This window comes from Trichosurus vulpecula, chromosome 2 (assembly GCF_011100635.1).
Source record: "Trichosurus vulpecula isolate mTriVul1 chromosome 2, mTriVul1.pri, whole genome shotgun sequence".
Classification (NCBI taxonomy): domain Eukaryota; kingdom Metazoa; phylum Chordata; class Mammalia; order Diprotodontia; family Phalangeridae; genus Trichosurus; species Trichosurus vulpecula.
This window is the reverse complement of record NC_050574.1, coordinates 338543751-338567345: the sequence shown is the minus strand read 5'-3', so window position 1 is coordinate 338567345 and position 23595 is coordinate 338543751. Positions and strand designations below refer to the sequence as shown.

At 35.7% G+C, this 23595-nt stretch overlaps 1 protein-coding gene across 4 annotated transcripts in view; it reads right to left on the bottom strand.

Annotated features, from left to right (window-relative positions):
• GSK3B (glycogen synthase kinase 3 beta) overlaps window positions 1-23595 on the bottom strand; it is a 285006-nt gene that overhangs the window by 43109 nt on the left and 218302 nt on the right. For 2 of the 4 annotated variants that reach the window (XM_036746202.1, XM_036746201.1), the window contains exons 9-10: window positions 15093-15131; window positions 11554-11740 (exon numbers count right to left, since the gene is read on the bottom strand). In XM_036746202.1, the coding sequence (XP_036602097.1) occupies window positions 11554-11740; window positions 15093-15131 (226 nt within the window). The remainder of the gene's footprint in view (window positions 1-11553; window positions 11741-15092; window positions 15132-23595) is intronic. The other 2 variants (XM_036746204.1, XM_036746203.1) reach the window with 1 other exon arrangement.

Here is a 23595-nt window from a genome sequence, read left to right as displayed (position 1 = left end):
TGACCCTGGGCAAGTCACTTAACTTCTCTGGGCCTAAGCTTCTTCATCTGTGTAATGAAGAGACTGGACTGAATGGACTCTGAGGTCGCTTCTAGCTCTAAACCTATGATCCCATGACCACTTCTTACACTAAGAAATTCACTTTCACAATTTAAACTCTACTAGCTCAGGCAGGGTCTGCCTTCCTTTTCTTCCTTGAAAGTCTACTTAAGCAAAGAGCAAAGCCTCTTTCAAATACACATGAGCAGACAGTGTCACTGTGATAGAAAACTGAAGGCTTTTGTCCAAAGGCGAGACATTCATGCATTTTAAAAATAACACCTCACTGGATGTTATTAAGGAGAGAAACATTAATTGGAAGTTTTCTAAGATCATGACAGCCATATTTAAAAGGAAATCGGAATATTAAGTGAAAATCTAAAATTTTCATCTAGAAGTCATTGACCCACCTATAGGGAAAATTTGAGGACAACAGATAAAAGATTAAAGTGCTTTTTCAACTTTTATTTCTTAAATTGCCCTCTCCCCTTTTTAGTATTAGCTACCTCATATTTTGTTTCAGGTTACAATTTCCTTCCAGTGTTGGTTCTCCCTACCCCCAAAGGTCACTCAATTCCTGGTCAATTAAAAACCTTCCTGCTAGGACTGTGCCAGATGCTCATTGGGTCTTTGGAGCTCTGATTGTCTCCTGGGCTCTGGATATGGAAGCACCAGCACATGTGGAATCATCAATGATGGTTCCTGTCCTATACATTATTATGGCCATTACAAGTCATCGAAATAAAGCTTCTAAAATAGTAAAACTCCATTGTATCATACTTAAAGTCTGTTCCACTAACAAGAACAACAACGAGAACAACATCTCTCTTTTAAACAGCGCTATAAAGGAGATTGGCACGATGTACTGGAGTGATCAACGAACACGGAATCAGGAATGCCTTCATAATGCTGCCTCCTATATTTACCAGCCGTACGATCCTAGACAAGCTCTGTCACTCTTAGACTCAGTTTCCTAATCTGTAGAATGGAAATGCTAATACTGGCAGTCTCTAAATCATAGGGCTGTTGTTGGTAAAGTGCTTTGTAAACTTCAAAGTGCCACAGAAATGTGAATTATTCAAGAAACCAATTTTTTGAGAGGACTATGGTTGAGAAACCTAAATTTATCCCTCAGGTAACCTTTAGAATCACCAATTCTATGTTCTCCTACATCCTCTTTGTAGCTTTCTGCCTATAGGTCTCTTATCCTAGTCACAGACTAAACTACTTAAATACCTAATTACACAAAACTTTAGTGGGTAATTAAAACAAAAGCAAAACTAAATTTTAAAAGACAATTCAATGCTTAAACTAAATGCCAAATTATACTCTCTTGAACAACTTCATTGCCGTCTTGTTTCTATTAAAAACCATAAATGCAACATGATCCTTTAAAAATTTTGCTGAATAAACTAGATTCCTAAACAAACTTAGCAGACAAATAATATTATAAAGTATTGTAATATGCTGTAAAATAAAAGGAAAATGCTTAGTAAAGGCTCTAGGTTTGCACTGCTAAAATCTTTCTGTTCTTGAGAACAAAATTCTATTTTAAAGCTATTTTTTTAAACCAATAGTAAAATGTCCCTCATTAGGAACAGAAAAAAATATAGATCTGTTTTTATGTATGTCTATACCAGCCTTGCCATCCCGGGGCCCTAATCCCAACCATGAATGTTTTTGGCAGTGAAAACTGTGGTGTTTTAAAGTTATCAAGAGAGCTGGAATTCTACTTAAGAATTCCAGGAAGTCAGATGTAAAATGTGCCTTCCTCTGCTCCTTTTGTCAAAAATTGGTTTATCCTGAATACAATATAAGGTCAACAGGTATTGAGAGAGGTCCATTCCCTTAACCTGAGCCCTTAAGATGGCATAATTAAGGATTACTTATTAAAGACTGGCCAGAGAAGAGTGCTAATCTTCACATTACTTGGTGAAAGTTTTTGAGGAGTTAGAATCAGATGGCTCATCCTCAGCAAAAGCACTTTTCTGAGAGAGATCATTAGAGAACCAAATTATGTGGCTCTTTCCTTCCCCATCACAAATTTTATGAAGACCCTTACAAGCTTATCAAGTTTTTAAAAATGCTATTATTTGGAACTGTGGATAAACTTTTCTATCCTTAATGAATAGGTTTGGTAGTTTAATAATGGAGCTTATTATGCTTTCTTATGTTATTTTTCTCTATTCAGAAATTTTGAGGGTGGATTATGTTCTTGCTCTTAAACTACTTAGTAACATCATTCTGGCTCAATTACACAAGGTGCAAATTTGGGCTGGGGAATTTGGCTTAGAAGTCATATATGATTCACCAGGTGCTGGACATACTCTTGGGGACGTTAAGGTTGGGAAATGATTTTCAGTGGTTCACATATTTGGAAAAGCCACCTAGTCCAAATCTCTCATTTTACAGAAGAGGAAACTAAAGCCCCAGAAAGCTGAAGAGACACAGAGGCCCAAGGTCACAGAGGTAGTAAGCAGCAGAGCTGGAATCTGAACCCAGATCCTCTGACTCCAAATCCAGCACTCCTCCCAATGCACTATGCTGTGCTTTTACATGGCCCAAAAGGCAACAGTGACAACTGTTGGTCAAAAGAAATAATTAAATATATACACTAGCTTATCAAGAAAAATTTAATTACATACTCACTATACTAAGGCAGAGATGACAGAGTAGATTTTATTAAAATTTCCATCCCAAACAGTTGAAATTAAATAAAAAGTCAAGGTGTATAAGGGGTGAGCCTAATTATTTATTTGCTCATCCTGACAATACCTGATGAGGTTCTCTTGTTAATCTCAACTTTGCTCTTTCACGCTATGGGGAATTAGTTTTAATGTTTCAAAATCTGGGGAACAAGTCTGTGTTCAGCTCTATATTACAATTATGTTGGCTCCAATCAGATCTCACTTTGGACCTTATTTTTAAGACTGAAGGCCTAATTTTGTTTGCTCCATAATAATATAATAACTTTACCTTTATATAATACTTTACAATTATCGGGCATCTAATTATTACCTTATTTGATCCTATAAGTTACCTGATGTGGAAAATGTACAAATATTACTAGTCCTTATTTAGAGATGAGGAAAATCAGGTTCAGAGAAGTTAAGCAATAAATCCAACATATCACAGCTGGTAATTGATGGAGCTAGGACTAGAACTCAGAGCTTTTGACAGCAAGCCCAATGTTCTACCAGATTGTGCTATTTTTCTTCACGTAGCAGTCGGCTAAAATCATAGAATTTTAGATCTGGAATGGACCTTAGTGACCATCTAACTTACCCCTATTGTTTTTTAAAGATGAGAAGCCGAGACTGGGGAAAATATAAGCAGCTCAAGGTCAATACAGCTGGAGTAGTTAATGACATTATTAAGAATAGGAAGGCCTATTTCCTAACTCTCAGTTCAGTATTCTTTCCAATAAATCACCATAAGGCCTCCCTTCATTCTCTTATTCCTCTACAATTCTATTAACTTCTATTAATCATCCTCTTCTACAATTCTATTAACATGTTTATGTGGTACACATCGCATTTCTAGATCTGACTAATTTTTTTTAGTTTTCCGAACCAATATATTCCTTTATCAGGCAGGTATTTTGCTGGCATCACTGATGAGTAGTATGAATTTGTGCTTTCAGGAAATCACCTATGACAACTCATATGTCCTTTCCCTTCACTGTGATCTCATATTAACTTTAAGAAAAATTTGGATTACCTTTCCTTAATATGTCTTAACTGCTTATAGGAAAATTTTTTATTTCAGCCTATTTAGTCATTTTCCTTCTCTTTCTGCAGTTCATCTCCAACCATCTGCTATTTTACTACTTAGCACATTATTGCATCAACTTTAATTCTAGATATTTCACTGGATATGTTCTTTCCCAGATAATTTATAAAAATCCAGATAGTTTATTGGGCTAGTAACATAATGAGGACACATTGAGAATCCTACCATTTGTTTCCTACTTCTAAGTCAATCCCCTAGTCTTAAGGAAACAGAAAGGAGCCCACAAACTCATGCAGACTTAAGTTTTAAAGAATAGTTTTCGTATATGAAACCTTTTTAAGATTAAATAAATTATATCTATTGGTTTCCCTCTGCAAATATTTATATATTCCTCTCAAAGGGAGTTCTGGTAGATCAGACAAGCGGGTGTGATTTCTTCTTATAAAAATATTTTCTTTATACAATTTTCACTTTTTCTTTCTTGTGGTTTTCCCCTTTTGTTCTTAATTCTTTTTTCACAACATGACTAATGTGGAAATATTTTTAATATGATTGTACGTGTATACCCTATGTCAGATTGCTTGCTGTCTTGGGGAGGCAGGAGGGGAAGGAGCGAGGGAGAAGAAAATTTGGAACTCAAAATTTTCTAAAAGTGAATGCTGAAAACTAATAAGTAAACAAACATTTTTAAAAAATATTGCTTTTCTTGTTATTATAGGTTGTTTGTTTGTGAGCTTACAATTCTATTCCCTTAAAAAAATCCAGATCTCTCAATTACATGGGATGTAAATAGAACTGATGGGTTTATAGTTTTCAGGTCTTTCTCTGAAAACTTTTTTATAGATGAAAATCATGCTGGCAACTGCAAACTTTCCATGCAGTATTCATTTGTGAAGTTCTTTAGTCAGGACTCTTTAGTTTCTTCAAAATGGCACATACGCGATTTATCTCATTTCATTGGAGTATCTTCAAAACTTCTGGATATATACTATCTGGTATTAGTAATTTACTTGATTATAATTCATCAGTTAATTCTAGAATGAATACCTTGTACATTACAGCTATTTAGTACCTGAGAGCTCTCTCTCACAAGATAATCTGAAAGCAGGAATCCCCACAATGCTGGTCCTTCCAGGTAAAAATCTGCCCCAATCTATCTTTCCACCTTAATCATCTACTATTCTCCTACACATAATTTATGCTTCAGCCAGAATGGATTACTTGTTCTTCTCCAAACTTACACTGTCTTTTCTAGCCTCTGAACCTTGCTTTTATCATTCTTTATTCCTAGGATACTCTTCCCTCAAATATCCCATACAACGAAGTTTTAGTCAATCTTCTCAGCAAGAAATGCCCTTTCCATTGCTTGTCATAGCACTCTGCTCTTACTACTTAATATGGTATTTATCACAGTCTGTTTGCTATTACAGTAATCTGTGGGCCCATTTTTCTCCCTAGGAGACTATAAGCTCCTCGGGGGGCTATTATTTATTTCTGAATAGAAATTTCTGAATAGAAATAGTAAGAACTTGTCTTATTCCCTCTTTTATTGCCTCTCAAACCTTGCTTTATCTATTCTCTCTCTTTTATCCTCAGTCTTTACTATTTATTAGCAATGTTCATACTGCCTGCATATGTGCACAGGTTTCCTTCAAGCTTAAAAAAAAAATCTCTAACTGATTTTGCCATCTCCTTAAAGATACCATCTGTCCTACAGTTCCCTTATTCTTCTACTGTCCAATTCTCAGAAACAACTGTCTACTACCTTCACTTCCTCACAATTGTTTTAATAGTTTCTGAATGCAAAACTCTACTCCAAGTCTGTCCAGGGTTACCAGCAATCTCTTATCTGCTAAATCCAAGGGGTCTTTTTTACTCCTCACGTTCCTTGACCTAGCTGCTGTTTTCGACATTGCAGACCATCCCAACCCCTCTTCTCCTGGACCGTTTTCCCTTGGCTTTTGTGATACCTGCTTTCTCTTATTTGACCACTATGTGAATCTGATCTCTCCTGGCCACCTAAGTGTGGCTGTCTTTCAAGTTCTCTAACTTAGGTCTTCTTTCTTTTGCTCTCCCTTGATGATCTGCTCTGCTCTCCTGAACAATTATCTTTCTCCGTAAATGTCTCCCAAATAAAAGTATCTAGCCCTAACCTCTCATGAAAGCTCAGTCCATTACTGCTAACTGCCTAGTGGACATCTACCTGAATGTCCTATCAATTTCTCAAACTCAAGGCCAAATCACTTCCCCAAACATTAAACTTCTTTATTTCCATTGATGATACCCCTGCTCCTGCTTACATTAAGTTCACGATCTTAGTGGCATCCTTGACCTTTATCTCTCATATCCAATCAGTTGCTAAGTCTTCTCAATTCTACATTATTCTACATCTACAACAACTCTTACATCTGTCCCCAGTATGGTACAATGGTGAGAAAGCTTGATGTGGAGTTAGAGGATCTGGGTTTGAATTTAGCTCTGCTACTAGCTTTGTGACCTTGGACAAATAATTCACTTAATCATTATGGGACTCAGTCTTCTCTGTAAAATGAGTGGACTGAATAGCATTTAAGATCCCTTCAAACTCTAAATCTATGATGCTATGATGCTTTTAATCCTAATTCAGGTCCTTATTACATCTTACCTAGACTAGTCTAAGAGCTTCCTAACTGGTCTTCTTACTCCAAGGATCTCTCTTTTCTAATGCACATTCCACACAGTTGCTAAAATAATCTTTTAAAAGCAGAAATCTGTGTCACTTCCTTACTCAAAACCTTTCAGGGAGTGCTTATTGTTTATAGGACAGAATACATACTCCCTGGCCTTCCATAATCTGGCTCCTAACATACTTTCCCAGTTTTATTTCACATTTCCTACACTCAAAATCTCCAAGTTTCAGCTAAACTTGAATACTAGCTGTTCACTGGACTTGACATGCCTTCTCCAACCCCCTCTGTGTATTTATGTACAAGCTATCCATTGGGCCTGGAAAGCACTTGCCTTCTCAACTCTATTCTTCAGAATTCTCAATTCTCTTGAAGGCCCAGCTTAGGTACCCCCCCTTCTGTGGAAACCTTCCCTGATTTTCCCAGTTTGTGTTCATTCCCTTTTAAAATGATCTTATAATTACTTAATTTATAAACATGTGAAGGTTTCTTCCCAAGCCCACCCCACTGGTTTGTAAGCTCCTTGAACAAAAAACAAGCATAGTGTCAATCAATGGTTAGGAACTGCTGCTGCTGTTCATATTTTTTGTATTCACTGTGCTTAGCATAGTATCTGGCATGTAGTTGGTGCTTAATATGTATTTAATCAATTGAATTTGTATCTCTAGCACCTAGCACCAGTGCCTTGCACATAGAAGTAACTGATGAATGCTTCTGAATTGAATTGTGAGTGCTCAATCAAAATTTATTGAATACATGAAAAACTCACTTGATATTCTTAAACCACCTATGCTCATTCTCATCCTCCCTCAGGCAATAGGATGTATTCATTGGGCTAGGGAAGTTCCCATTTTTTTAATATTTGCCCTATTTTCTGAAGGCATAGTTGCCATGAAGCAGATAAATAGCTAATTTTTTTAAGTCATCCTATGAGTTAACGCATTTACATTAAGCCACAGGTACAGTCATTCAGAAGGAAATGTGAGGGGGAATTTCTTTCCTTAGAAAAAATTTCTTTATGTTATGAAAATGACAACCTCCTACAGGCTCTACAATGGTGGATATGAAAAGGTTGGGCTTGGAAATTCTTAGGTATCTCTTTTTTTACTGCTTCCTCAGCTACCAATTAGGCTCTCAGTCTGAGAGGTATGAAAGAAGCCAGCTTTTTATCCTTCTTCCTGGTACATAATAGCCATAACTGGTGATGTGGAATAATGTTATACTAGACGGATACTTGTTATAGGCCCAAGTTATCACATTATTGATGTGTTTTGAACTATGGTGTTATACAAAGCAGGGAATTGAACAGAATTAACTATCTATTTTAATTTGGAGAAAATGCTGATGTTCTAGTTTTATTCTAATGTAAGCTTTAGAAAATAATTTCTTTATACTGCTAGGGGTATGTTTAAAAACTTTCATCTGGCTGATTACGAAACTAAACTCTATTCATGCATGCTCAGTCTTCATAATTTACTGCTCCTGTAAGCATAGTTACTGACTTAACAACTTCAGAAATTAAGGAGTATGGATAGGCATTCAATATTTACTCAATGAATCAACCTTGCAGTCATACCCAAGTCCCATTATTTAAATACTGGCATCTAGTATTCATTTTAAGTCTGAATCTGCATAATGACTATACTTACACATTTTGGGCTTTCAAAACTGAGGTTCCATTACAAGTAAACAAGATTATTTTATAGAGATAAGGAGTCGATTCTCTTTGAAACAGAAAAAAAAATGTGATGCAATTGAACTAAAATGATCTTTCCAGACAGTAAACCCAAGTCAGACTTAGTTGGAGAAGATTATAGGGTCACATTATTAGTTGATATGTTTCATGGGACAGTGCTGTATGTATATATGACTATACTTATACCAAGATGACTTCGACAAACTATTAAGAGCTGAAAGTATATTCACAGTCATCTACCCACAAACATGTACTGATTTACTCTTAATTGCCGACATGTATATACATAGCCTAGATACAGTGTACATATAAACCAACAAAAATGCTAAATGTACACAGATCATAGACAAGCTTGATCTTACATATTCATAGAGCTTTACATTTAGATAGCCCCTGTTAGAAAGAAAATATATGTTCTAACAAAGTGGATTGTAAAGCAAATTCCAAAAAGCATTCTGATGTGTTGGTCTCTTTGTGTACCAATAACAACTGTTCCTTCTCCTGTTTTCTCTCCCAATCCCAGGGTTGGGTAATCTAAGCATCATGTTTCCTATCACTGTCAAGCTTTGTGTCCACTTCATGACAGCAGTTATTGTTGCTCTGCACCCTTTCAAGATGTTTGTCTCTTAAGCAAGAGCAGCACCACCATTGGTTAATGTAATTATTCAAAGATGAGCTGCCTGGATCCAGAGGGTATTAAATGAATGAAAGCATTTAGACGGACACATGATCCTGGAGTCAAACCTTGGCCCTGAAGCTACCTGGTGCAGGGAAATCTGTACCTGATATATGGCACCAAAATGTTGACTTCTTCAAGTCACATTTTCATTTACCCAGGATCATGTTATTAGCTAACTAGGCAATCAACTCCTTATCTATTTAGGGTGCCGAAATAACGACAGCAAGTGAACTGGTGACTGCATCCATTTACTTTAAGACTCAAGTGGGAATTCATAATATTGATGTTTTGCTTTATGGCAGAAAGAAGTGGACTAGTATAGCCATTTCAACTTATTCTACACATAAATACTTTATATGTACTTCAAATAAAAATATTTTCAAGGTCATCTCCATTTAAAAATTTCTCTCTGAGAGCCACCCAATTTAAAATGTCTATTTCTTAGACACTGGATAGCTTGTCCCCATTCCCTAAATATGGCAATTGAATTTTCATTAGTGTATTTTCGTAGAGGAGAAATTTCTAATTGAGTAAACTTCATGATTTTCTTTAATTTTCACTTACTCTCTACTGCATGGAATTTTACTTAAAAGCATGTAAATGTTATGCTGTTTACTGATTGTGAAATGTTTAGGAGATGTACACCACATCACATATATTTGCTATCTTTATTAAAAGTTTTTATCATTTAAATATGCTGTTATTTAAAGGAATAGATACGGCAACAATCGCATTTCACCCAGGACATGAATTTGCACCTTTTTTTTTTTAAATAGAGCATCTTCTAAGTGAACAAAAGGTTCAAAAATGCAAAAATGGTGGCAAACCTTGGGCTAAGAAGTTTATCTTTGTATCTAGAGCTATAATATTGAAGATTTACTGAATATTTACTTACAGAATATTTAGTGTTGAAAAGGACCATAAAGTCATTAAAACTAACCTCTGATCCAATGTAGTAACCCCTAATTATTATTACGATACAAGGCAACTCATTCCTTTTTAGATGGCTATAATTGCTATAAAATTACTTCTGAAATCTGCATTCCTATATCTTCTACCCATTGGTACTAGTTTGTCCTTCTGGAAGAAAAGAAAATAATTCAAGTTTCTCTTCTCCATGACATTGCATTTTTGAATATGGCTATCATGCCATAATAAACTTTTCTAGTTTATTCAGGTCTAGCCCTTTAAACATATCTTATAGAACATTGTTTCAGACAACTCATCATCCTGGTTGCCTTTCATTGGATGTCAATAGCTTCCTTAAAATGTGGAGCCTAGAACTGAAGATAACACTCCAGATGTGGTCTTACCAGTGTTGAAAACATTAAGATTATCATCTCCCCTTGAACTGGAGACTATACTTAATGTACTTTAATACTATATTACATCAGCTTCTTTAGCAGCTTTCGTATTACCAATTTTAATTGAATTTACAGTCAAGAAAAACTTTCCAGATCTTCACAAGAAACTGCTATCAAGCAAGGTCTCCCCCACCTTTTACTTGCACAGATGATTTTCTATATTGAATATAAAACTTTATATATAATTTTTGTAGGTTCTTTTCAAGTATGAGCTACATTTTGGGAATAGGTTGAACAACTGGTAAACTGCATTATTAATTTACTGAAGCCACTTAATACAAAGAATCAGTAATTTTCTAGATGGCTCTCTGGTGATCTGAAAGAATTAGTATGACTGAAATGCTCAAAATACTTAACTTGCTCCTAGGATGTAGTTGGTGTACCTTGAACTAATCATGTCTCTGACTCTCCACCTCATAAAATAGTAAACACATTCTTTGATCCCTTTCTTTCTCCATTCCATATTCTTTGGTCAATCTAAGCTTTACATCAACCAATGTGTATTTACTGAATGTAAGACATTTTTCTATTCAGTGTAAGAATTAAAAGGAACATCACCATACAGGCAATAGAGGTCGTATGGTTCTAGGCATCTTTGAGGTGAAGGGAATCTGAAGGAATTAGAGACAACCTTTTAGAGAATACTCAGGTACACATAAGGTTCCTTTCACATAACTCCACCACTGGGAACAGACTCAAAGGTACAGAGGCGAGAGCTCTCATATGCTGCATAAACTTTAGAAGGTAATCAGACAGAAGAAATGATAAATAGTAACTGTTTGTTTATAAATTTGAGTGAGTCTTGAGGCTAACCTAGAGCCATTATTTTAACTAAAAACAAGAAAAGTCTCTGTGTCTTTGGAAGAGTATTATTTGACTTAGTTTCAGGTAACTATTAATGGGAAAATAATGTACTAATACTTTTGTGAATCACAGACTTTACTCGATTAAATTACACCCCTGTAACTGTTATCCAAGTAGACTATTCAAATTATCTGCTAAAAATTTCCATAAGTTTCTGTCTACTAAAAGTCAGCCACCATTATGCTTCCAGATGGCAAACCGAACATTATACCTGGACACTTTTTTAGCAGTATATACACTTTTTGTCAAAATTAAGCAACTCCTTTGAAAGAGCCCAGGGAAATCAATTTTCTTCTTTGGTCCTCGGTTTCTTCATCTGTAAAATCAGATCTTCTCAAAGACTGCTTCTATCATTCTATTAGTTTAACCAATAGAAGACTCAAAAGGATGCCTTCTACTTGCTTAAATACTTAATATTCCAGATTTTACTAAATTGAGTACTACTTCTTGAATTTAGAGACTGTTCTATAGTATGTGGTTTCCTGGAAAGAGAGTCTTAGTTTATAAAATTACCTTGAGTGGTGAAATTGAAGAGTGCAGGTGTATCTCGCCCATTTGGTAATTTGACATTTGGGTCCCGTAATTCATCAAAAAATGAATGTGCACAAGCTTCCAGAGGTGTCAGTCGGGCAGTCGGGGTATACTCCAGCAGACGGCTACATAATGCAATTGCCTCAGGTGGAGTTCGGGGTCGGAAGACCTATGTGACAAAAAAAGATAGACTGATTTGTTTTTCATTATAACAGCTGAGCAATTAACCCTCTGAGTAATAAGTTAAGAACTCCCACTAGTTACACAAACATAATTGCATTTGGGTAGGGAGCCTTCTAAAATTTAAAGGGTTAACTGCACATGGTTCACCTCACTGCGGTGAGGATGAGCTGTCAGTGTGAAAGACTGTATGAGGAAACTCAGAGAAACCACTGGGAAAGAAGGCAAAAATGTCTAAAAATGCTGATGATACAGTAGAGCAATCAATCATGCATACAGAAATGATATGTATGTAGATGGTATAAAAGTTGAAGTTCAGAGAAAGAGGCAAAATGAAGAAAAATTCAAGATGATGAAAATTAAAAGTTCTTGATTTTTTGTGACAGTGGGCAGAAGGATGCTTCTTTTGGATGATTTTGAGCAGAATAACCGTTGATATGGACAGCACTGTTCAAGTTTGGCAGTCAACGTCTTAGAGAAAACAGAAAGTTGTTTATCCCAAGCCTGCAAAATGTTAATGATTTAGTCTTTCCTACTTAAAAAAATAGATTATAAGTTATTTGGAGAAATTTTTAAATACTTAGATTTTGAGGAAACTATATTATTTTCTAAAACAGTTGTCACCCATGGTCATTTATACAGATCATCCTTTTTTGAAGTTTCCTCTGTGCACAAAGTGGGGAGACTGTTTTCCTCTCTATTCAGGGCCACTGACATAAAAAAAAAAGTGAACTGAAGGCCACACTTCTAATTCTGTAAGCACATGAGAAACAATACTTCAGTTTTCAACCTTTACCAATTAAGGGGGAGAGGAAACACAAGGAGGAAAGATAGGAATGGAGGTTAGGAAGCGAGGCACTGATGGACAGAGACAGCATAAAAGTAGACCAATGGAGAAAGCGGACAAACAAAGCAACTAACAAGGATAGTCACTTAACAGAGGGGGGCAAGAGCAAGGAAGAAGGGAGTGAGGAAGGGGTGTAGGGTGGGTTAGAGGGAGGTAAAAAGGAAGAGAGGAAGGATGGAGGGAGAGGACAAAAGACAGAGACAGTCAGACAAAGAGGTAGAAAGACAGAGACAGACACTCAAAGGAGAACAACACAAAAGGAAAAAGCACCTATGGAACGAGACAAGGTAAGAGGAAGCCAGGGGATACTAAATTGGTTTGTGAAACCCTAGTAATATTCACTGGATATGGGCATCAGAGCAAGTTATTACTAGAGTACTAAGAATTTCAAGAAATAGTTTGGAAGAGACTTTTATACATGTTTGGAAAACAACTTTTCTGCTTTTATTTTCAAATATCAAAATACATATTTGAAATAAAGGTTTGTTTACTTATGAAATTCTAAAAAAAAAGTTTTATAATTAAAGGCAATATGGTATTGTGGACAGAGTGCTAGGCCTGGAGTCAGGAAGACCCAAGTTTGAATCCTGTCTCAAATACATAAAAGCTGTATGACCCTGGATCTCTCTCTACCTCAGTTTCCTCATCTGTAAAACAGGGATAATAACAGTACCTAACACAAGATCAAGTGAGAATGATGTTGGTAAAGTGTTTTGTCCACTAAAAGCACTACATAATGCAATTTGTCATGATTACTACTTAGAAAGGAATCACTTAGGTTTAAAGAATTCATTTTGGAACCTCAAGAGTGTTGGTTAATTTATTAGCTATGCTTGAAAGTCCTTTTCCTAAGAAAAGTCATGTTTTTCTTTGAGAGCTATAGGGCTTAGAGCTACATGCTCCATGGTATCTAAGAGTAATGATCTGAAACCAGCATTTATTTCATGTTCTGAGCCAGACCCTCTTTTCTCTTATGCCCATTTCTGAACCACACCTACCCATCCTTATGTTTTTTTAGCTTAGTTGGATCAAAATGGGAAATAGAGAGTAACATAAAGTTATAACCTCAAAACAAAACAAAACATAAAACCTTACAGGAACAGACTGAGCACTTCCACGGCTTTTCAATGGTTATTTTCAAACCTATGTCTTTTCTGAATGGGGTGACCACAGGAAGGACACACAGAGCAAATGTTCTATAGGTACTACAGCTGTGACCAGAACATCACCTCTTGGTACTTGTCCCCAACAACTGCTGAAATAAGTCATTGCTTAGAGGTTTCCCATCTTTCTTCTTTATCACCTAATTTCCCCCTCAGTATCACATGAAAGACAAAGTTGAACAGTTGTCTTTAATGCTCCTCCCTGAGGACAATTTCCATTTACTTGACAGTATATGGAATTACGTTGCCAGCATTTTTCAATAAACATGAGCTAATCCAAAATGCTTTTGCACCAATATGGGAGCACATAAGCCACTCAGCATCACCAAAAATAGAAATAAATACCTCCTGCTAACATTCAAAGTGCAGGGTAGCTGGGCAGTAAGTACATTTTAAATGGAGAAATTTCATGTTAACATCAACGAAGGTTATCTGTCAAAACCAACAATAAATCAATGTTGTAAATTTCTCTCTTAAAAGTAAAAACCCCAAACCAAAACCTCTTTGGTGCCTTGTTGGCTACAAGTACCCATCCATGTTGGTACTAAGACATTGTATATTAGCCCATTTTGTCATGGAATCCTGACTCATGGAGTCAAAGAGTTAAAACAACAAAAAGTAATATCCATTCCAATAACAAACGTTAAGACAGACTTAACCTGCAATTACAAAGTTATCCACTGTTACTTTAAACCCTTTGAGTGACCCATGATGAGAAAAGCTTTGGTTGGCACTCTGTGGATAAACTTTAACCTGAAGATTATGTGGGGGGTCATTTGTGTTGGGTCAAACCCAATGCCTCCAGAGTTCGGATTTCTGACCACAATACTGGGTGTAGTAGCAAGTGACTTCCAAGTTACAGCCCAAACAGGAACATTGCTCTTCTGGGTTGTTACCTTTGTGTCTAAAGAAAAGGAGACCGACAGAACTACTGAAATTTGGCTTTTACCAAAGGGGTTTCTGTCTCTGCTGCTTCCTCAATTCCTTACTTTCTTAAACTGTTTAACCTCCAGTTCCACAAATAATAAACAACTTTTTTTTAATAAAGGAAATTTAAAGAAAAAAAAACCACTCTAATCGTTAAACCTATCTGGAACTATGATTAATTATTGCGATCAATGATGAAGACAAAATATAATATACCTAAGCAAAGACCTTTCTATAGAGTGATTTAAAAACTAAAATCACAGATGCCTTGGTATAATTTTTATTACATTTCAAGAATGAAATATTTATTTATTTTCAGCATGAATCTCTAACCTTTTAAAATTCCTTTCCCCCAGTTTTACAGGCCAGCCCTAATAATTTGAAAAGAAAAATTAAATACATACCCGCACTCCTGAGGTGAAATGTCCTGTTCCTGACGAGTCCTAAAGATGATAATGCAGTGAAATAATCCAAACAGGGGGAGTCAATCCAAAAGAGAATAGTCCAGCAAGGAAAAATATATCCAATGTTATAAGAAATCCATGGTGTGGGGGACATAGAAAATGTTTATACAGTTATAAACTTTAAACATCAGTCTCCATAGTAGCAAGTCCAAGTTTTGAAAATTATTTCGCCACAGTGTATGTAAAAAAATTGATTGCGCAATGGTGAGGCATAGTAAAGAAACATCATAATTTTATTTTATTATGTTCCAATGCCAGTGCATTTATTAAAAAAATACAAAACCAAAAAAAGTTAAATCAAAATTAAATCTAGAAGTAAAGGGGTAATTAAGTTCCCAAAGTAAAGTGTTTGGTAGTCCTCTTGTCCCGGATTCATTGTCCATAGACATGGGGGGAATGGGGGAAGGGAGGGCCAGATTAACCTGCTTTAAATGTGTTAAATCCCTATGTACATATTTTGTTTTTCTCCATAAATGTGTCCAAGGGACACGGTATAAAAAAATTCTAAATTAGTGTTCAGAAGAAAATAAAAATATTTGGTTTGTATTATTACTTGAGTTTTCAAGCCAGATAGTTAATAAATTTGTGTGAGCTAAGAACAGATCAGGCCACCGCGGATTATTCTCCATTTTGGATTGACTTCCCCTCTAATGGATGTTTATTTTGCTGACGTTCTTTCTCATGTCTTTAGGACTCTTCACGAAATTGACATATCACCTTGGGAGTGCGGGTATGGACTTAATTTTTCTATTTTGGGCTTTTCCCCCTCATACCCTTGCACCCATTACTTAAGAAAAGAAAAACTTAAGAACATTCTTTCCTTTTGGAATAACTCACTAAAAAAATCCTGAGCCTTTTCGCACTACCAATTCAACACAGTTCCACCTATAATTCTACCCAATTCACCCACCAAAAGCTAAACAAAAAGATATACAATAAACAGTAATATTAAGGGACAGTCACAGTTATGGGTGACAAGCACAGTAATGTACACCAACACCTAGTACAACTGAGCAAAAAAAAGTGACAGAGGTGGTGGTGTCAGTTATAAGGCATAAGAATAAAAGATGGTACAACTCACCAGTAGCTGTGAACTCCCTTGACTAGTGTAGAATAATTTAACATTCTTTTAGGATAGTTTCTAGTGGGGGAATTAAATATTTTTTAATAAAAATAAATAATCCGCGGATTACTTTTAGTCTGCAGACTAAAATTTAGCATACGGATTAAAATCCGGCCCATCAGAATAAAAATCTCTCAATCTAAAACACATCCAGGTGGACAAAACATGAAATCAAACCAAAAGAACTGAGTGCACAAAATAAGACTCAACTGGGCAGACTAACATTTAGTGCGCAGACTAAATATGGCCAGCCAAATGTGCAGCAAGGCCATGAAAATCCCAAAACACCCCTGCAAAAAACAAAAGCAAAAATAAATAAGTAAAATAAAAAAGGCCAAAAAGAAAATAGGAAAAAGGAAAACAAAACAAAACAAAACAAAACACTGACATGAACTTTTAAAGTGATCCAAATACTACCTCACCTGTGCAGCAACTCATTTTCACAAGATGAAATAAACACAGTCTCTCACGATACTGGTCCATAATAGAACTAGCAGTACATCAGTTTCCAGTTTTCAAAAGTTAGGTATCTTTTGGTTTTGAACAAATGCAAATAAGTCCTAATATATAGGAAATTATTATAAGTACATTTGCATTTGGATAACTAAAAATTATAGGTGAAATTTTAATCTAAATATCCCAGAATAGCCTTTGACTATCACGTTTAAGCCTAGAGAAAGTTTTTATGACTGAATTAAAAATGCTTTATAAAAAAGCCTTTTTAGAAAACGATCGTATGTACTATTTCAAGTCCGATGTTAAAGTAGCTTCCTGACAGAATCAGACCTACTTCTATTACATTAAGAAGCCAAATGGTCAATGTAAAGTTTCCCATTTTCCATGGATGTAACCAGTGACAATTAATCTAAATAGAACACAAAGCCAGTTCTGCTGCCTGTTCCAAACAGTTCCTCCTCAACTAGTTGATACTGGGATAAATATGAAATACTGCCACAGATCTCCAGTTACAGACCAAATACATGCAATGGAGTTCAAAACAACTGACAAAACCACATGCTCAAGGATGCAAACTTAACCATTACTAAAAAAGGAATCTATTGCAATTAAGCCTTTGTTTTCAAGCTACTAACTAAAATTAGTTACAATTTAAAAACAAACACAGAATGAGATGTCACATTAAACACACAGCACCAGATGTTAATTTTTACTTATTTGCTGAACTTTATACTGCCTGCATTAGTTAGTTGATTAGAAGAAAAGCTTTGTTCTGCTTAATCTTAAAAAGCAGGGACTATATATAGTATTCAAAGGGGGAAAAAACCCTAGTCGATGGCTTTCAAATTTAAGCACCCTTAATTAGTTTAACTTGACTCTTTGGCATCTTTTATTGAGGATGGTTTTTAATGTTTGATATGAACCTTATATACAGTGATCATATGAATTAAAAGGTTCATTTATATAACTACAAAGTGATCTGCTATCATGTAAATGTTATTCAAATACTATCAGATGCTATAGAGTTCTAGTTAAGTAATATGCAAATAACATCATCATGCTTTTTCACTGTGAGAATGCAACATTTGAAATTAGCCCCAAACAGGGACAGTCAGATCAATGAAATACAAGATACATAGTCTTTATCTAAAATTGCTAAAGTATATTTAAAAGATATATTTTTATAACTTATTTTATAACACTACTAACATTCAAATTGTAAAGGGTTTCTAAATTTGTTGGTAAATTATTTCTAATCATTCAGGTCATGTTGCTAAATATTCTTTTAAAAAATAAAAGTTGTTGGAACATAATGATGTTTCAAGAGTGCAAATAACCTAAAAGCGAGCTTTAATAAATGAACAAAAAGATTCAATGTAAAAGACAAAATGACCAAATAAAAGTTTTCTGAAACCGTATTTTATTTCAAATTAGGCTGATAGATTTATCTCTTGCTAATCTTGTTTTGAAATATAAAATGAATTGAAAAGAAAATTTCATTATTTTCCTAGGCCCTAAGAAATTAATTTATGTTTGAATCAATTTCTCACCAATGAAAACCATTCCAATTCAAATTGCTAACCTTGAAGGCTCATTTTAAAAGATTTTACAGACACTGAGTATTATTACACTAACTTATATTGAAAGAGAATTCAGGCATTAAGAATAAGATTTTTTTTACCTGAGAATATTTCAGTTAACATTTAAGAATTTTATAAAAAGTGTATTTGCTAAAGAGTAATGAAACAGGGTCTTATTTAATTTAAAAATAAGTCTCACTAAGATCGTTCAGTTGTCCAATAGGACAAGATCAGAATCTAAAAGTAACTTTTAGGACCTAACCTAGAGTAAAATGTCAGTACAGAAATTTCATGCTCCTTAAAAATAGGGACTGCGTTATTCACCTTTACATCAGTTATAATGCATAGTAAAATGCCTTGGAAATTGTGTACATTTAAATATTTCCTGGATGAATTAACCAAATTTTTAAAAAAGGGTAAATGCATTCTTTTCTTAATATGGAAGCCAAGTTTAAATCCATACATAAAAGGAATGCCCTACCAAAAGAATCCAAATCCAATAAAATGGTAAAATCACATTGTTTACTGATATTTAAAAGGTCTTCTTATCATTATTTCCTTAAACTATAGAAATGCTTTATTTATCTACTATGATGGAGGAAGTAGACATTCCATAACTGAATTTTTCAGATAACTGAAGCCTACCCCTTCTAAGCACCAAAATTTTATTTTTAAACATTTTTAAATAGAAATCTCTCTGAAAAGACACCTCTTGTCCCTTTAAAGGAAGATGCTGCACATCCCTTTTCTGGATCACTCAGGTTCATCATTTCACCTCATTTAGTCTGTATCTTAGTCCCAATTACCTCCCAGCCATCTTGCCTAAGTATCATGTGGGTGCTCTACCTCCTAACAAACACCTTTCCAATTCTAGAGTCATAATCAAATCAATATTGCCATCAATATAAGGAAAGGTCATGTTAATCTACTTCTCTATGGCTCCTTTCACTATCTTTGTACCTTTTTCCTGGTGCCTGAAATACACTTCTTTTTGGAATTTCAAGACTCAGATCAAGTGCTAGCTTCTACATGAAGCCTTCCTTGATTGACCTCCCAAGCTGCTAGCATCATACTTTCCAAAACTATCTTGTATTCATCTTCAATATATCCTGTATATACTGACATAATTCTATCCCATTAGAATTTATGCTCCTTGAGAACAGAGATTGTTTCATTTTTGTCCATGCATCCTCAGTGCTTAGCAGAGAATAACATATATTAGATATACAATAAATGCTGGTTGACTGATCACGGACCCAAGGAATAGGTTTTTAAATAAACATAGAAACCTCCTGTATTCAAGGAGAAATAGCAGGAGAATCCTTTAAAAGAAAACATAATTAAAGCAATGAAAAATACCTTGTTGAAAAGCACAATCATTCTCCTTTCCCATTTTAAAAAAGATATAATCAACATTACTGTGAGAATGAAAGCAGAAAAATTATTTGGAATTATGTAGCATTACATAAATTTTTATAAGAAGACAGGTTTAACACATTTGAATATCTACTGAATATCTACTATGAATGAATGAAAAGTATTTATTAAATCCTTAATATGTGCCCAGCACTGTGCTAAGGGCCAGGGATACAGGCAAAAAAGTGACAGAGTCCCTGTCCTAAAGGAGCTTCCATTCCAAGGAAGGAGACAACACTTAAAGGGCAGAAATGTGCCCTTTCCAGAGGACACGGTAATATGATTTTATCACCTTTATCAGAGGAATGGAGGTGATGGTGGTGAAGAGGCAGAGCTACTTTAAGGGATTCCAATAGTCTTTTAAGACTTAAGACTTTTGGAATACCCTATATATGCAGCTGTGAGGTGGGAATGGCTCACCTTTCCTTATTAAAATGAAAACCTGTTAATGAACTACTTTTAGTGACCAAAGTCATTCTTGCTTACTCAACTGTATGGGGCCTGCATAAGAAATAAAAACAGGCAAAGCAGTTAATCTACAATGATCATCTACAATGATCATCAGCAACAGATTATTTGTTAAAATTCTCACTACCTTCACAAAGCTTTCCCAACCCTCCACCCCACAAGTACCACAATCCGCTACTTAACTAAACTGCTCAATGACCAGGAAATTGCTGAAGCAAATATTAGGGAGGTAATTAATTTCTTGCTACTATACCCTTAGTGATAATTAAGAGAAAATACTTGTGTATGTATGCACTTATTTATATTTATAGATATACATATTTATATACTTATTTAGTTTGGACCTAGACTAATCAGAAGTTAAGTATGTCATTGCCTGGAGAGGCAACTAAAATTACTGCACCCTATAAGTTCATAGTATTTAAAGTACTGGAAAAAGCCAGATGCGGTAGAGATAGGAAAACTACAGATTCTTCTATTTGCCTCTTGACATTCGGAAATTTGAAAAGTAATCAAGACTTAGATAATATAGAGAATTACATATGTACATATGTATATACACATATATATGTTTATAATTTTAGCAATTACTTTGGAATGGCATGATACTGTTATTAGGGATTACAGAAGTAGGATTCTTTATAGCTAAAGCTGTCATAATATGAGGTTCTTGAACGAGAAACTGAAGTTACTGTATGGACATGGATGATGAGTTCAATCAATTAATCAACATGTATCACTTACTATGTTCCTGACATTTGCTAGGGTCTGGGAATGCAAAGGAGGCAAAGACTGTGCTCTCAAGGAGCTCAAATTCTAATGGGGAGACATGTAAATAACCAGATACATACAAAATATTTATAGAGTAGATGGAAAGTAACCATAGAGAAGCCACTAGAAAAGCTGGAGGACCAGGAAAGGTATTCCTCAGAAGGTGGGATCTGAGTCAGGGAAGCTATAAGGCAGAGGTGAGGGAGGAGAGCATACTAAGAGTGGTGAAGAGCCAACCCATGCAAAAGCAGGGAGAGTGGTGATGAACAGAGAGTCGGCTAGTAGAGCTGGAACGTAGTGTGTGGAGGGAAGTAAAAGAAGACTGGAAAGGCAGGAAGGAACCGGGTTAGGAAGCAGAAAGCAACAGGGAGAGCCTGGAGTTTAATGAACAGGGAAATGACAAAGTCAGCCCTATGCTTTAGAAAAATGACTTATGTAGCTGATTGAGTCCATTAAAATTTATGTTGCTTTAGAAATATCACGTTGGCTGCTGAATCCATTAACACTTGTTACATAATCTCAACCAGAACTTGCTGTGGCAAGGCAATCCTTTTTACATAGCCCTAATCCATGCCTCTCAGGATAGCAACTATACCAAACTCTTTCATCTCTCTTCAAGTCTCAGACCATTCTCTTTCCCCCAACCTTCTTCCTCCAGGGAAAGCTATCACTAACAGGAGGGTATTTATCAGCTCTCCTCTACATATGATCTCACTTGGTGACCTTGTCAGCTCCCAAGAGTTCATTTATCTCAACACAAATGATTCCCAGAGTTATATATATCTAGCCCTAGTCTCCTTCCTGAATCTGGTATCACCAACTCCCTTTTGGATATTGAACTCAAAATGTCCAAAATAGAACTCATTATCTGTCCCTCCCCTCCCTTTCTCAACTTTCCTTTTACTGTAGAGGGTACCAACATCTTCCCAGTCACCGAGGCTGGTAATCTTGATGTAATCTTTGACTTCTTACTTACTCTTATCCCAAATATTCAAGTGATTGCCTTATCTGGTCTTTCCTGCCTTTACAGCACTGCTCATATATGTACCCTTCTCTTCACTCACAAAGCTACCACTCTAGCATAAGCCTTCATAATCTCTTGCCTGGTCTACTGCAATAGCCTTGTAATTGGTATCGCTGTTTCAAAGTGTCTTCCTATTCCAATACCCCTTTGACTTTATTGTTAAAATAATTTCTTATCTCACTCTTTTACCTCCTGACTCAAAAACTGCATTGGTTCCCTATTAGGAAGGAAGGAAGGAAGGAAGGAAGTATTTAAGTTCCTATTGTGTGCTAGACAGTGTGCTAAGTAAGCGCTTTACCAATATTATCTTATTTGATCCCCACAACCACCCTGGGAGGTAGGTGCGACCACTTTTAGGATCACATGTGAAGTCCTGTCTGGCATTTAAAGCTGCTCACCACTTCGAGCCTCCCTCCCTCCCTCTCTTCTCACATTTCATTCTCTTCACACCCATAATCCCTTGCTGTTCCTTGCATACTTGTGCTTTCTGGTCCCCCTGCTGAAAGTGCCCTCTCTCTTTTCTCAGTAAATAAGAGGTGAAGAAAATTTGCTGGCAAGGGTGGGAGGTAACTGTGACATCACACTATGTTTCATCTTCTTTCTTTTCTTTAATGGTTTATATTCTTTCTCCCTTTAACCCTTGATTGAAGATATTCCATAAGGCCAGATGCTAGAGGTAGCTGGTGGCACAGTGGATAACATGCTAGGCCTCAAGTCAGAAGACCAGAGTTCAAATTTAGCTTCAGACACTTAGCTATGTGATCCTGGGCAAGTCACTTTACTTGTGTCTGCTGCGGTTTTCTTAAAAGTAAAATGCGAACAATAATAGCACCTACCTCACAGAGCTGTTTTGAGGACTGAGTGAGATATCTGTAAAGTGCTGAGCACAGTGACCGGCACGTAGCAGACACTTACTAAATAGATGTCTTTTCCTTCCCTGCCTTGGTCACCTCCTTTCTCCAGAAAACTCACCTAATTATCATTAAACATTACTTCTATATTAATGGATCTAAAATAAACACGCCCCTGATAGCTACTTAATAAATGTTTCCTGGGTGATCCTTTGGTAATTGAGGTAAAACTCAGTTTGGACTGATTACGGAATTCATTCAGGAGGCTTTGTAATGTTCTCAGGGAATGATGTAATCCACACGAGTTCACGTACAAATAGAGACATGTGAAGCATCTCACCATTCATAGTGTTCTATGTGGACTCTGCTCAACAGCCTGCGTGATGGCGGCAAAAACCTCTGCTGAACATGTTTCTCAGTTTTATGCCGTGCTTGATGATACAATCAGAGACCAGCACTGTTATCTCTGTTGTTACATCTTTCAAGCAACCTCACAGGATTCTGACATATGCATGGAAGATATCTTACTGGAAGAGAAAGAGCTTTTAAAGTTGTATTTTACTTCATTGAATTCCTTTGTTTTTATAGTCAACAGACAAATAAATACTTTCTATAACTTTAAATGAAATGTATAACTGCAAAGTCCTGATCTGTAGCAAATATTGTTTGTGTAAACCTAGATATTTCCTTCTTTTACATTCAACAAGAAAGCTCAATGCATGTACATACTACATTACTATCATGAAAATTTTGT